Raw genomic sequence first — 15,441 nt, forward strand, 5'->3', positions numbered from 1 at the left:
ACTCAACGTGAGCATTTCCTGCACAAACGTGTTTAAAAATAGAAGTAAGGTAAGTTGAGCTCTAAATCGATAAGAAGGAAAACTAGATTAAGTAGCAGTAGTTTTCCTCTCTTATAAATATGTAAAATATTTATATATTATATAAAATATGTAATCACGTAAACTGAAAAACTAGACACGTAATTTCTTTTTAATTTGGAATTTTGAGTTTGTTTTTCAAGTCACCCTCTGATAAAAACTCACAAATTCTCAATCCCTCCAAGAAGTTTCTAAAAAGTACACCTGCAGAAACTCTTTTTCTAAACCGCATTTCCAATATGTACTTCTGGGCTTGAAAGCTAACAGCCTTCTTTTATTTTCTCCTTTTCTGGCCTTTCCACATATGATTCATAAATCCCGTTCAAGAAATCATGAGAGCAGCACTGAGGTGTGGGCCGCTGTTTCAAGATTGTGTTCTACAGAACGTGCATACGCATACTTAGTGTGTGTGGTTGTACGGTCGGCACACATTTCTTCCTATTTACCGAACCTTTTCATTCTACCATCTGGACAAGTGTTTAAGTGAAGGGTGCCGAATGGCTGTTATTGTGAAGCGGGTAGGGAAACACCGTTGACTGACTACTTGCCAGCGATGGTGCAATAGTGCCCGGAAAACAAAAACAATACTAAAGTTACAGACTGTCCCCACTGGAAAGGGAAAATGTTCTTTTATAGTGTTGCATATTTGTTAAGTGAATCCACAAAGTCATTTCACATCTTCGAGTTTTATTTGTGGCAGATATGCAAGCAGAAGTTGTTTTACTGTACTTCTGTCCTTGTTAGGGATTCAGTGTGTTCTCAATTAAACATACTTCCTTATATTCCATTATTTTCTCCTTACCGCGATGCTAATCCAGGTGTTGCGCCTTGATTGTTATGTAGGGGATATATAAAATCTCCACACTTTTGTTCAAAAGTCTACTGGAACAACTGAACTTTATTTCGCTTTAAATGGTGGCAGGTCTCTGCTCGCTCTCTTTGACGAAAATTTGAATGGGATTAGTTAACTCTATCAGTATCAGTTTTTTACTATTGTCATTCATTGTAATTCATTTTAAATAATGTTTGTATTTTTCATGTTTACCGTTATTCACTATTTTATAATGTCTTTGTTTATCTTCTGATTTTGTCTTATCTTATGGCCATTATTATTATTATTCATTTGTTTGGCCTGCAACCCCAAATCAGGGAGCATTTTGCAGATTTGATTTATTTTTCTTATTATTATGATGGCTTTTTTTTTTTTTACCCTCAAACCTTTTTATTTTATTCCCCTGCTTCTCAACCGTCCAATCCTTAATATCATTGCATTACTTTGCAGGTGGAAACATCTCCAGACAAGTGTCTGTCGCACCTCCTCAGGCAGGCAGAGAGCCCTCGTCTGCTGCTTGAGATGGTCGACAGCGCTTCAAGGCGATCCTCTGGGATCGTCTTCGCCTCACTGGAGTGGAGTGGCTGAGAGAGACCGACCCACTCAACTGCTTTTGTGAGTTGCCTCCCAAAGATGAATGAGATGTCGCGCGATGCTTATTGACTGTCTCTGGACGCGACACGTGTGTGACTGTGACAAGAGTGGGAAATGACAGCCAGCCTCAAGGCTCATCTCCAGGTCAGCGGGGCAAACGTGAGCCTGCTGAGAAAATGCGCGGCAAAGTTAAGGAGGCGCCATGTTGGTGGCCAGGGGGCGGGGGTCTTGATTGACTTTGACAGCTCCTCCGGGAGGCAAGACATGACTGTGGAGCTGTTGCGCAGCTCAAGAATGCGACCAAGTCTTCTTCATGCCGCATCAAACATGTCAACATAGTCACAACATAGCATGTGGACCATTTAGAGACTCGCGCCATCCGTCACGATGAGTTTCGTTTCGTCGCTCTTATTCTTTTGCTGATTGTAATTTTAACATTCGTTTCGAGTGGATGATCATTTCTGATGAATTCACATTTATATTGTAAACCTTAATAATTGTATTGCACTAGTTGAGTTATTCAATTTCCCCCCGCCGCCACATCTCGATATCATGGTTCATTGTTTGTGTTGTCACTATATTAATCTTTTTACGGCGATTGCTTTTAGTTTTTGTTACTGCTTTGCTGCAAATTGCAAAAATATTCAAGTAATTGACACCGCCTCTCCCCATGAAAAAAAGTATTTGACACACCCCAAAAAGGGCTTTGTAATTGTGTAATAAATGGCACAAGATGGGGGCAAAGCACTTTCAGCAGAGAGGATTATAAATATTATTGTGCATCTAGCATGTACACATGACTGAAATCTATCTTACATATTTGGGTGTAGTATTGTAGTGAGATAATATATTTAGTATGACACAGTGCTTGTTATTTTATCCAATATTTTGGTTACCTTGAGTAAAACATTAGAAACACCTCTCAGTGTGAAGCAGTGAAGATAAGTTATAAAGAGATAAAGTAAGAATGTGTGAACCTCTTTTTGTCATCCTATGGGCAGATCGACATTTCTAATTGCGGTGTTTGTTTATTTTTTTTTTTCCAAGATCACTACCAATATGAATATACGAGTAAAGTTGGAGAATATGAATATATATATATATATATACAGGTACTGTGTATATATATATGTATTATATATAGGTATATATACAGTATATATATGCAGTTCTGTCGCATTATTCTTTTGTCAACAGGATTTGAATCTTGCTGTACCTAATGAAGTGACTGGTAACAGTATAGCATATGCCCCTCGGAATCAGTATTTTTATCCAAATCGTTCCCCTGTTTTCCCCAAAGCGTATGCTCATGATTTCATTAGTACAACGGGCACGCACAGGTTTGTTCATCTTTCAAACTCACCTTTCACAATGTGCTTCGCCTTCCTCAAAAAGGACCGATGAAACGCTAAGAATACCACCGGCAGCGGTGCGATGTCATCAGAGAGAGGACAATCAGATTCTTACACATTACATTGACACACTTTGTCAAGGTGACTTTTAATGACACGCGAGTGCACGCTTTCTCGTGTCTGCGCGTGAGCTGAGCCTCTCCATCATTCGATGAGATTTGATTGCATTTTTCAGGCCTGTTAACCTCAGCAGATAACAGGCAGAGTCCTGTATCGCATGATCACCAAAAGAAAAGATTGCAGTTTGTTCTGCCAGAGGTCCCTGCAGCGTCTGAAGGCCTAGTTCAGTGATCCGTGTCCGTTTTGAAGGAGGTTCCTCTGGCCGGACGTGGCGAGAAAACACATCGCCGCGCCGAGCCTTCAGCACAGTTCGTAAATCACAATCTCATAGCTCCTCCTCCTCCTCCATTTCTCCCCCTCTTTTTCTTTTTTTGCCCCTTTTTACGGTTCACTACGGAATGCCAGCTCTACAGGGCGGCTGCTGTTCAATGGAGCAACTCAACTCCCATGCCTCACACTCATCCCATGTGTCTCCTATTAGCCACACTCGCCAAAAGAGAGGAGGGGTTTGACAGAGGGAGTCCAAAAGGGGGAGGGGGAGGCACATGAGGAATTTGATATGCTTTGTGCATGAGTGGCTTGTATAAAACAAAGATGGGGGGGGGGGGGGCAATGGACTCACCATAAAGTAAAAACATAGCAAAACAAGACATCATTTATTTCCAGATTTGTTTCTTTGTATTGTTTTACTTACTTTGCATCTTGTTTCACAAGGTCAATTTAAATCAAAATCAAGACTGACAGTCATACCATGGAAATGTAAAAAAATAATACAAATAATGTGTACTGTATATATAATTATATCATTATCAACAAACAGATGACAAAATAATAATAATAATAATAATAACAATACTGTTGTAAACAGAACATTAAAAGGCTGGTCTCATGCATATAGAACCCTCAGGTACAAATGAGGGCTTTTTTTTTCTTTTTTCCTTTTTTTTTTTTTTTTTTTACTAAAACGAAGAACCAAATGTTCCACCGGATCCGAGTAAGTCCCTAAAGCTACATGCAATGACATTAAAAAGACTCACATTCCATCCGGCATCAAGTATTTTACACATCACTGTACCTCACGCTATCGCCGCCCCCATCGAATTCATCTACTGTACAGACCACCGTACGAGTACAAAACGGGACTGAAGTTCAAGAACACAATGCAGGAAAAGAGTCTGGAACTTCACCAGGGTGCACTCGACTTGAGAAGGATTGTAAATTTACCCCGTCCAGCTTTGTAGTCAGTCTTTGTATCGTCATAGTTTTTAGTGCTTTCACCTTGCTTCGTTTTGTTTAAAGTTTGCACATATGCTCCCTTTTTCTTCTTCTTCTTCTTCTTTTTTTTTTTTTACCTCCACGCCTTTCCTTCTTGGTCGACTCCCTCACATTGTCTTGTCACTCTCCTTCTTCAGGTGACTGAAAGGTCAGAGGAGAAAATATATTCATGTTAAGTCAGCACTTTTACATGTCTTCGGTCTTCTGGCCAATTTTTCCGGCGAGACCTGAAACTTGAAATCCGAGTAGGTCCAAAGTCAGTTGTGCTGGATCCTCAAAGGCAAAGTCAAAAGGGCCCAGTTAGATTTGGCTTGTGATCAGGAAATTTAGCTACCCTAGCTGTTCAATAAGTGATTCTCAAAGTCTACTGTTAGTGGTACTTCCCTGAATTATATGTCCAAAGTGTTCCACGATGTCAGAGGGACGCCAATATTTTTCTCGAATTTAGTACAGTACATTTGAGAAGTTCATCCATCCATTTTCTGATCCGCCTTTTCCTAAAAAAAATCGCGGGGGCGTGCTGGAGCCTCTCCCAGCCGTCGTCGAGCAATAGGCGGGGAACACCCTGAACCGGTTGCCAGCCAATCGCGGGGCATACACAGACGAAAAACCATCCGCGCTCACACCTAGGGAAAATTTAGAGTGTTCAATCAGCCTGCCATGCATGGTTTTGGAATGTGGGAGGAAACCGCTGTACCCGGAGAAAACCCACGCAGGCACGGGGGAAATCATGCCAACTCCACAGAGGAAGGTTGGAGCTGGAATCGAACCCGGTACCTCTGCACTGTGAGGTCGACGCCCTAACCACTGGCCCACCGGGCCGCTCTTTTTGGGGATTTTGGGATCATGTCAAGACTTGTAGAAAATGGTGCCCGGCCTTAGTTAGACCATGAGCACAAACGGCATACCTGTAGTACTCGTCCTGGGTGAGGGAGTGGTGGTGATGGTGATGAATCCACTGTTGTTCCAGGGCCAGTCTCTGGATCTGCAGCTCCGCGCTCTGGGCCTGCTGCATGGCCTGGAGCTGATGGGCTGCCGACATGGGACCAGTGAGGGAGGACGGTTGGGGCATGTCACGGAAAGGAGCACCTGGGAGAAGTGTAGCCAAATCATCAGTTTCCCCGCCGGATCATTCTCGATCAACTTTGAGGACTGTTTGGAGAGTAAGAAAAGTGAGCGAGTACATGGACGAGGAGTCTTCTCCTCACCAAACAGCTGTTGGCGAAGCACCTCGCTGTCAGTGAGGGGGTGAGCCAGGATGGGGGTGCCTATTGTCGCCCCTGGGTAAGGAAGCCGCGCCAAAGGAGACCCTGACGCCAGCGGGTCCATCAGGGGGTGAACCCCGCCCGCCGCTAGATGCCAATGATGTAATAGGAAATAAAGGAGATATTTAATAGGAGCCAAAGAGACAGCAAACACTGGAGATCGAGATCGCGTCGTGGGAACTCAAACACGGTGGCCTAGCTAGTAGCAGTGGGTACCTGTGTCTTGTTGGTGCAGGTGCAGATGCGAGTGGATGTGGGAATGCTGGTGATGGTGGGGCGTCACATTCAACATCTGGACACGACCCATATTTTCTCCTCCGCCTGTTCCTCCTCCGTTTGCGTTACCTCCGCCTGCCCCTCCTCCATTGCCTCCCCTTTCCCTCTCCCGCTCTCTCTCGCGCTCCCTTTCCGCAAAGGCCGGCAATGGTGCTCTGTCCCGTTCCCTTTCTCGCTCCCGCTCTCCGCCGCGCTCCCGCTCAAAGGGGGCCGGTGACCGAGCGGGAGTCGGGTACGCCTCGGAAGTGGCCGGGCCTGACGTTTGATGGGAGGACAGGGAACTAGGAAAAGAAGAATTGGCGACTGGGTGATGAATTGAGGTGGCGCCGGAGGTTGGCGGAGCGGGTGGAGGAGGGGGAGCCGCTGGAGGTGCGGCAGGGGCTGCAGGGGGCGGGGCAGTAAGCGGTGGCGCAGATGAAGGATGACTAGGGTGCGAAGGTGGTAGAAGCGACGAAGGAGGTGGATTGGACAGGGACTGCGGGGCAGGAGGATTGGGAGGTCGAGTTACTGGGGCCAGTGTCGGGTTCTGGAGGTGTGGTGGGCCGGTTGGAGCTGGGGGAGGAGGAGTGCAATAGAGTGACACCTCATTGGCTCCCGCTGCGCCTCCCCCAAGGAGCAATGAGTGGGCATGTGCGTGTGCGTGGGTGTGGGCATTGACGTGCGAATGAGAGTGAGCAAGGGCAAGTGCTGCAGGATCATGAATGGACGCTGGTGGGTAGACCCGTTCGTCACTCTTAAACTCGAATCCCGGCTTCATGCGATCCCGGTGAGCAGCGACTGCATGAGGAAAGCCAACTCCTCCCAACCCTGTTCCTCCAGGCACCGGTCCTCCTCCGACCCCAGGGTGGCCCCCAATACCTGGGCCTCCTTCTAGGCTGCCACCATAAAGAAATCCCAAGATGGCTGCAGCTGTCGCAGCATCTGTCGGGAGGTGATGTGGATGGCCTATTGCGTGATTTTGGAATTGGGGAAGAAAGAATGAGGGATGGATGTGAGGATGACCGTGATGAATTTGAGGGTGGTGTGCTTGGGCCCGACTCGCTGCCCCGAGCGGGGACATCGCATGAGGGCGAGCATACTCGCTCAGGGTTCTTAGAGCTGGGGTATCAGGACCGAGATAAGGGCCTCCTATCCCAATTCCGAGAGCACCCTGCGGGCCCCCAACTACTGCTGATGCTCCAGCCATGGACGGAAGGAGAAGAGAGTGGGGGATAGCGTGAGAGAGGCTGGGATGGAGGTGGTGTGTTGGGGGAAGATGAGCGTGTGGATGCGAGGGATGATGCTGAATGTGATGCGAAGGGTGGGCGCTCGGGTTGCCCGGACAGGAGGAAGATGAGGAAGGGTCGAGGATGATGGAGGACGAAGAAGGGAAGAAGAGGGACGATCCCTGGCGAGCTGCTGCATTGGCATTGGCATCTTTTTGTTGCTATCAAGAAAACAAAGTACGGTGTCATTTACCCTATTGTGAATCATACGGTCACTGTCTGATGAAAAGCATGTATTACGCCCCCCCCCCCCCCCTTGCTCTGTTGTGTTACTGCATATCAAAACCTCCAAAAAAAGTATGTTTTTATTGCTTGTCCTTTTAACATGAATTTCTATTCATGGCCATCAAAAAAAGTACCTCAGGCCACAACAGACCGTGCACTGTGTTGGAATGAATGAAAACGTATCATCCAAAGATGAGTGGATCAGAAACAGAATATATGCAAACTGTAACTACCCATTCTTCACTGCAATTTGCACTTTCTTTGACCTGAACAAACAATAACCAGACATGACAGGTTTTCAAGCTTACCTGTAGGTGGCGATCCAGCTCCCTTTCCCGCTCCCGCTCCCTTTCTCGTTCTCTCTCTTTTTCCCTTATGTCTCTGGCACGTTGCTCGACCTCCCTCCGAGCTCTTTCTATCACCTCATTCCTCTTCTTCCACAATTTGGAGCCGTCCAATGGAACAAAGAGGACATCGCTGCGGGCACAGGAGTTGCCGCTACCGCGGTCAAGGACTTTGTGAAACCTGGACACGTGACACAGTGATGCAGTACATCAACAACCACCAGTAGTCTGTATCTCAATCATTGTGATCCTTCTTGATCTAAAAGTGGGGGACAAAACACAAAATGGAAACACAGACAAAGGAGATTTTAATGCCCTCGAGGTTACCTTGCTGACTGGCTCGCGTGGATGGGAATGTCTACAGGCTTAGGTTCAGGAGATGGACTTCTCAACACCGGTGGTGGACTTTCACTCTCTTCCCTGTCTTCTAGCGGCTCCTCTTTAATGACAGGTGTCGGGGGCGGGCCAGAATCTGAATGGCCATCTCCACCGGGATGCGATAGGTTGGGGGTAGGTGTTGTCGCGCTGCTGTTGAGCGGCGGAGGGCCCTTAGAGACATTCTGAGGTGATTGGGAGTTGGTATTGCTGTTCGTGGGTGTCCCACTATTGCTATTGCTGCTAGCCAGGCTATTGCCACTGCTTCCGCTGGAGTGGTATGGTCCGCTGAATGTCGGGTGGCTGTTCAAGGCGCCGTGTAATGGCGTAGGGCGACATCCAGGTGAACAGCTGGATGAGACTCCCGGCCCAGGAAGTGGCATGTTGGGCGCGGAGGCTGAGCCAGGGGGAAATGACGAGAAGCTTGCTATCTGATTGGTCGATGGGCTTGGTAGTGGAGACACGTGTGTTGGAGGAGTCTGGGCAGATGACTGGTAGAGTTGGGGGCGAACGTTGGGCGCCATACCTGGCGGGGGTTGCTGGGTATGGGAAGATTGGGATAGGGGTAGAGGAGGTTGAGGCGGTGGAGGGGGATAGCTGGCGTTTGGAGGATGTCCGTGACTGCTCGAGGAGGATGGGGAGAGAGCAGGAGGTTGATTTGGACCTCCACGGTTTTGGTATAGCGTACACTCTCGCAGGTTTGGCTCCCTTTCTCTGTCTCTTGGTCCAGACTGGTAATGGGGATGAGAAGGGTGAGGATTTGGGATTCCGCCGGGCCCTGAATACTCTCTTACGAGATTAGAAGTAACGCCAGGTGGGCTGAGATAATCTCTATTCGTTCCAGCGGAGGGAGGTCCCCCTGCATTGAAGTCCTTCCCACCAGTGGGAGGATACTCCCTGTGAAAAGGGTCAGTGGCGGAGGAAGGGGTTTGTGCCTGGTCCATGGGAGGAGGAAACTCCCGACTGGCTAAATTGGTGGGATGCGTGTGTGGGGGCAGGGAAGAATGCGACGGATGGTTATTGTTGTTTTGGGGTGATGCCGGTGGGTCTCGACTGAGCATGGCGTTTACCGGCAGACCGCTGTTTGAACTTGGATGGCTTCCTTGAGGGATCGAGCTGTTGTTTAGGTTGCAGTTTCCTCCAACTTCTCTTGTTTGGCCTCCAAACTCTGCCCATCTGCCTCTGTCCTTGTCTCTGGGAAGCCCACCTCCAGCTCCGTTGGGGCCAAAGTCTCGACTCTGGTTTTGGTTTGGCATGGAAAACTCTCTTCCCGCGTCACGTTCCCTGTCTTGCTCCCTGTCACGGAAAGCTGGAACAAAGTCTTTTCTATCGGGACCGAGGTTAGAAGGTCCATCTCTTCCAGCGCCTTGGAACTCCCGGTTTTGACTCGCGGACAGACCTGAAAACTCCCTGGCTTGGATGCTATTTGGGCCGCCATTATTACCCCCACTACTCGTGTTGCTGTTGTTACCTATTGGAGCAGAAAACTCCCTGTTAAGCTCCCTCACCACGCACTCGCCCCTCACTCCCCTCTCCCTGTCTCCTGCGGCCCCCCTCTCTCTGTCCCCTCCCCCTCCAGCGTACCTGGGAAGGTACTCCCTGTGGGGGTGAGGGTGCGGATGCGGGAGGTAAGAGGAGTGTCGAGAGGAAGGAGGGTTGTAAACGGAGGGAAGTTGCTGTTGCTGCACCGGGGGCTGATGCTGGTGTGGGTGATGGTTGCCAGGGTAACGGGCGTAGCCCCAACTCCCCTGGCAACCGGTTGCGGTGCCACCCTGCCAGCTGGGGGAGCTGAAATGATGGGGGTGGGTGTTGGCTTGGGGTTGGGATTGTGATTGTGGCTGAGGCCCCGTCTGCAACAGAGACGGAGGCGTGGACTGGGCCTTGTCCAGGTGCTTTTCTGCCTTTTCCATTTTCTCTCTTTCTATTTTAACCTCAGGGGGGAGATTTTGTCCCCCGAGCTCCAGTGGTTTTAGAGCAGGTGGGGGAGGAAGCGGTGGGGGCAAGGAATGGGGAATGCCGGGGCTGTTGTGGGAAAAGTCTCCACCTGAGACAGATGTCTTTGTAACACCTTGTGTGTTGGCTTTGGAATTGATTCTATTGCCGCTCGGCATCGCATCGGTGCCTGTTGGTCCATCATACTCCACTTTAGAAATGAGTTTGGAGTCCAGGGAGAAATAGGACTTCCTCCCGCCAGTGCCGTCGTTGGAAGAAGAATCCCCAGCGCCACGACCCGAGGAATTGAGACCAGAGGAGGGGCAAGGATGGATAGGCTTAAGCGCACAGTCCTCAATTCGTGCATCTGTATCCGTCTTTTGCTCGTCCCCGCAAGGATCCTCCCCTCTCCGCTCCCGTTGCGCCCTTCTGTCATCGACGGACACGCTTCCCGCTCCTCCATCTTTACTTTTCTCCCGTTCCCGCTCTCCTTGCTTTGGTGAGTCTGGGCCCTCAGAATCAGAGTCGAGGCTACCCAGGGGGGAAGCGGAGAGACTCGGGGAAGAAGAACGATTGTCCTGGTCGATGTCCCGCCCGCTGCTCAAGCTGCTGCTGCTATTCGCCAGGCTCCCGACCACCGAACTCCTGCTGCCCTGGGATTGGCCATCCTCGTTGTCACTCTCGCGGGATTGGTTGACCGCAGAGGTTGGAGGCGGAACGGCGGAGGGAGCCAAGCTGTCAGCGGCGTGTGTTGATGTTGGAGGGTTCGAGGTGGCTGCCGAATCCTGACAAGAAAAGATCATTTGTGGATCAAGTGAAGAAAAAAAAAAAATCAATGACGTGAAAGGACCTCTTGCCAGGGCATATTTCAGCAGGGCGAAAATAACTCCCTGTTTCTCTTGCACATGAATGATTTCAAGCTTTATATAACAGGCTGATGAAATGCAAGACCAACCTGAACTTTCTGCCTTTTTGCTGGAGACACAAGTTCCTCCCCCTCGCTCTCTGATGAATCATGGCCTTGTGATCTGCGACCGAAGCGATTCCCAGCCAGTTCCTCACCGCCACCTCTTGGCTACAATGAAACAATCCGATGAATTCTTATGTGATGCGTTAAAATACCTGACCTCTGTGTCTGGACCACTTTCATCCACGCACCAATCCCGATACATTGCAGATGTCCAAGTTCTAAATACCCTCCGGACGTCGCAAGCGTGCCGATATGTACTAGCGTGCGCACGTGACGTAACCTTGAAAGCCAAGAGCGTATATACCGTCTGTCTTTCGTTGCGCTCGGCGCGAGTGGGGCTGGCATGCGGGCGTCGACCCCTCCTCTCCTCGCTTGCTCCCCGCCGCCGCCCGCTGCGCATGGGCACCTGCAAATCCAAAACAAGGTATTGAAACAGAGTGTGGCGAAGGTGAATAGTCCCGTGACGAACTTGTGGAGTCAATATTTGCGTGTGCCTTGCACATACCGAGTCTTTGTGCGTCCGTGTTTTCATGATTTCGGCTTTATAAGGTCCATTTTACTACACAAGCCATTTTTTGGAGTGAACGGGTCGCGTCCGGGGGTTGCTTACTCACTCAAGTGATAGAGCACGGGGAAACCTGAAAAGGATCATAAACAAAGAAGGCCTTGTTGGGTCTTTGGGCTCACGTGCTGATTTCCAACTAAGACGTTCACACATGTGGAAGCGGATGCCTTGGTCACTCGCAAAATAGACTTGCACACCATGTGTGCAGAGAAAGAATTTGCGCCATTGTGTTCAAACATGTCATTTACAACTGCAAAAGATTTGCTTCAGCATTTGAATTCCCAGCATGTCTCGCTCCGTGCCAATGCCACCGCTTTTCACTAATGCTCTCAACAGTCACACGGCGGCCAAAAACCTACTGGCACACATTGAAGGTCCCGGTGGTTTGGCCACCAAAGAGAACTTAGTATTAGGCTTGCGTACACGCAGGCGTGCCGTGCATGCGTTTTGGTCACACTGTCCGGCAAATGGAAGTCACTCCCCCCCCCCCCCCCCCCCTTCCACCACCACAATCCCTAACCCTCAGCCACTTGTGGTTAACCCACATGACCTGGTTATGACTGGCAAGCATCACATGCTCATTTGCCGCTGCGAGAAGAGTCGTTTGTGAGAAAAGAAAAAAAAAAGATGGCCGCATCCATTCATTCATGCCACGGTGAAAAAAGGGCCAATGTATTTTGAATGAGGGATATAAATAGTATGCGCTGCCAGATGGGGAAACTGTCATTTTTAGGCAGCGTGCGTGTGTACAAACACCGCCCGCAGCCGCGGCAGCGCTACACATGACTGTGCATTAATTATTAGTGCGTGCTGCAGTGACTAAGTCGATGGGAGAGACCCACACAATCGAAAAAAGATGGAGCACGTTCACACGTGTTTATGGGCCCACTCTACGCTAACAAGGGCAGATGTGGGATACAGGTGGCAGCTGGCTGCCCTGACATTGGCCACACTGGTCATGAACTTGCAACCCCCCCCCACCCTCAAAAAAAAAAAAAAACTGTAATGAGCCTACTGCAGTGTAATTGATACACACACATGCAAAGTCAGCTCTGTGCAGACGCCAGGAGCACCACATGCATGGATGAGAGGTTAGGGAATGGCGGAATGATTGCATCTAGCACCGGCTCCCCCCTCTTCTATGTCTGTTTTTTTTTGTTTTTTTTTTTTTTTGCTTTGCAGGAATGTGGCCGTCATCTTGAACGCAGCATTGGGATGACAATAAGGCACAATGGAAAAAGGGGGGTGTGAGGGAGAGGGTGGGGGGGGGGGGGGCGTTGATGATGGTGCTGTAGATTCCAAAACACAGCATAAGCATGCATTATATTGCACCCCTATGCCCCCTACCACCTCCTCCCCTTAATTGTGCTTACCTTTAATATCCAGCGATGCGTGCTGCCGCCGCCGCTGCTCCTCTCACTCCCCCTTTTTCCTTCCTCGCCCTCCTTTTTGTCGCCTTTTCACGCAACGCGCGCCGCCTCATGTTGCACAGACAGACAGACACACACACACACACGCACACGCACACACAAAGAAGCAGTAGCAGCAACCGGGCAAGAGCAACAATGCGGCTGAAATCTCGGTAGCTGCGTGGAAAAAGCTGAACTGTACAAATTGATGCGTATGTGCGCTCGCCTCTTCCCCACCCCCTTTTTTTTTTTTTTTGCTTTGCCCCCCCCCCCTCCTCTCAGCCCCCCTCCTTCCTCCAAGACGACTTTTTTTATATATATTTATGTACTTCTGCCTGGCTCTGTGAGAAGCAACGGAGAGTGGGATGAGAAAGGGAGTGGAAGGAAGGCGTCATTTGAATAAGGAGACTCGAAAAAAGGGTGAGACGACAAGGAGAGGGGGAAGTCACCTTTACATTCGACTATATCTAGATTTTTGCCTTGCAAACAACAAAATAGTGTTTTTTTTTTTTTTTCATCGTGACTTTCTTGATGGTCGTCTGTCCTGCAGCTGTCTGTCTGGGAGAAGCTTGTGTCCAGCCAAGCGGCTCTGCAGACCTCCTCTTTCTCCTCCCTCTCCCTCTCTCCTTCACGCAGCCCCCTGTCCCGTCTCCTATTGTGTGGTAACTATAGCAACCTGGCCGGAGACTGTGCCCAGTGCGCCTGCGTGACTCCATAATCCGCACGCACCCACCCGCGCGCACACACAAACGAAATTTTACTCAGAACTCTCCGGCTCCCCCTGCGGTTCGCTTTTTGAATTTTCTCGTGACGTCTCTTGTCAGCACGTGATCAATACATGGCACCTATCGGCCACAAGATGAGGTACACTTAGGCGAACGTGTGTTATATAAAAAAAATAAATAAATACCAAAATCAACATAAAAAGTATGTTGGATAAAATGAATCCCAACACGTTTTCAAGTAACGTTTTTCTTTAATTTACCTGTCCTGCTCGTTCGTGAGTGACCAAGGCGATCGTTGTTGTTTTTGAGTTTCTTTTATGGATGTTTGTCGAACGGTGGCTCACACTCAGATACTTGGGTCAAAATAAGACTGTTAAAAGTAGCGGTGTTGATTTCGTCAATTCCAGTCTTTAAAATGTAAAGATTCTGGAAAAAAAAAAGTAAATTATACATATTTTTGCTAACTTGGCAAAAGGAGAACAAACCCGCTAAAGTTTCCTTCTTTCATTACTGACAATCCCGTGATATGTTGTTTAACAGCCACATAGAAATTGCAAAAAAACTCGAAAGTTGGAATATTACGAGTAAAATGTAATTCTTAGCGAATGAAGGAAAAAAAAAGTCACAGTATTACAATAATAAAGTCATAAGTCATTTTATGATTTTTTTCTGGACAATAATTTATATTTTACAATAATAAGTCAAAGTATTTGACCATTGTCGACATTTCTGCAATTGATTCTGGACTGTGTGCTGGGATACAATGTGGTCATCTGTGACAAAATGTTTATTATTGTGGTTGTAGTCCGCGGTGATGTACGACTGCACCGCATCATAGCCATGGCTGTTTCAAACATCTCGGTCACCGTTCTTCGCGAAAGGAAAGGGAGAAAATAGGAGAAAAACACCTTCAGGATAAAACGGTTGCACTGACATTCATTGGAATTTGAAGGTACAGTTAATGTAGGAGCGAGTGAATGTACATTTTTGAAAATCAAGAACCATAACTACAGAGTCACATTGTACCCATCTTTTTATTTTCCACAATTTGTCACACACATCGTTTGATTTAAAGCTGCTTCGTATTCACAGTAGGAAAGTCAGGGAAGACGACAAGAGCACACGAAAGGACAAAAATCATCCACAGTTGACGGAATGCAGTGATGGCAAGTCAGCGCAGCAGGGGGACGCCCGCACCAATCAGTGAACTTGGCCGCATCATAACGAAAGCTTGTGGTAGCGCAGCAGAGCATTTCCGGTGCATGTGGCTCAATGACCGCATGCCGACGTCACCGCCGGGTGCTCAGAGCGCACTGGGATTGCGAAAGTTGTGCCCGGCAAAGCGAGCTTGCTCGCCCAACTCTTCCTCAATCCTGAAGTTGATGGAAGGAAGGGAAAGGTTGGATCAATAAACATATTAGTGACTATTTGCAGAGTACTCACCAAGTACAGATAATGTATGTTGTCAAGTGAAGGGAGGAAGAGAAAAAGGTGGCCGAAAGAGAAATTACGCAAGTACGCGTCACCGAAAAGTCAGCTGAAGTACTTTTCATCAATGAGTACACTACTTGCGTCTGACATGCAGTGCACACGTGGATACGCACCTCATGAGCTGATTGTATTTGGCCAAACGTTCGGAACGACAGGGGGCTCCAGTTTTAATCTAAGAAAAGACAACAATATATTCTTTATGATGACGGTCAAAGTTGAAGTCCCTGTGCGTTGTTGTCTTTGCACCGGAAAGCAACTCCAACCAGTCTCCACGAATCGATTGCGATCCACTTTGGGGTTCCACTGTAGATGCATTGAGGCTTTGAGACGCCGTATGTGTTTCGTTCA

At 48.4% G+C, this 15,441-nt stretch overlaps 2 protein-coding genes and 1 long non-coding RNA gene across 7 annotated transcripts in view; 1 reads left to right on the forward strand and 2 right to left on the reverse strand.

Annotated features, from left to right (window-relative positions):
* LOC147204258 (uncharacterized) overlaps window positions 1–15,441 on the forward strand; it is a 24,657-nt gene continuing 9,216 nt past the window's right edge. The window contains exons 1-2 of the long non-coding RNA XR_015101157.1: window positions 1–49; window positions 1,361–1,525. This is a non-coding gene — a long non-coding RNA (uncharacterized LOC147204258). The remainder of the gene's footprint in view (window positions 50–1,360; window positions 1,526–15,441) is intronic.
* atn1 (atrophin 1) lies at window positions 3,616–13,095 on the reverse strand. 5 transcript variants are annotated; one of them, XM_086113999.1, is made up of 10 exons: window positions 12,842–13,095; window positions 11,409–11,541; window positions 11,208–11,309; window positions 10,889–11,008; window positions 7,954–10,718; window positions 7,591–7,807; window positions 5,733–7,218; window positions 5,436–5,603; window positions 5,160–5,340; window positions 3,616–4,392 (listed from the first exon to the last, which is right to left on the reverse strand). In XM_086113999.1, exons 2-10 carry the CDS (start codon window positions 11,433–11,435, stop codon window positions 4,359–4,361), a joined length of 5,100 nt encoding a protein of 1,699 aa, XP_085970125.1. In that variant the 5' UTR covers window positions 11,436–11,541; window positions 12,842–13,095; the 3' UTR covers window positions 3,616–4,358. The 5 variants fall into 5 exon arrangements, 4 of the variants coding, with proteins under 4 accessions (XP_085970125.1, XP_085970124.1, XP_085970123.1 ...); XM_086113998.1 differs by having other exon boundaries at window positions 5,460–5,603; window positions 11,208–11,541; XM_086113997.1 differs by having other exon boundaries at window positions 11,208–11,541.
* The window catches only part of LOC147204260 (gamma-enolase), a 7,267-nt gene continuing 6,443 nt past the window's right edge, over window positions 14,618–15,441 (reverse strand). Inside the window, exons 12-13 of the mRNA XM_086113227.1 lie at window positions 15,207–15,265; window positions 14,618–14,975 (exon numbers count right to left, since the gene is read on the reverse strand). Coding sequence (XP_085969353.1) covers window positions 14,906–14,975; window positions 15,207–15,265 — 129 coding nt within the window. The 3' untranslated portion in view covers window positions 14,618–14,905. The remainder of the gene's footprint in view (window positions 14,976–15,206; window positions 15,266–15,441) is intronic.

Source organism: Hippocampus guttulatus, chromosome 6 (genome assembly GCF_054856545.1).
Source record: "Hippocampus guttulatus isolate MCC_2025c chromosome 6, RoL_Hgut_1.0, whole genome shotgun sequence".
Lineage (NCBI taxonomy): Eukaryota > Metazoa > Chordata > Actinopteri > Syngnathiformes > Syngnathidae > Hippocampus > Hippocampus guttulatus.

Excerpts from the sequence above, each read along its gene's own strand:
- atn1 (XM_086113997.1), bottom strand. The coding sequence starts at position 11,435 with ATGAAAACACGGACGCACAAAGACTCGGTATGTGCAAGGCACACGCAA. Across the intron at positions 7,808-7,953 it reads CACGCGAGCCAGTCAGCAAG|GTTTCACAAAGTCCTTGACC; the intron begins GTAACCTCGAGG and ends TCACGTGTCCAG. Across the intron at positions 5,604-5,732 it reads CCTGCACCAACAAGACACAG|CGGCGGGCGGGGTTCACCCC; the intron begins GTACCCACTGCT and ends ATTGGCATCTAG.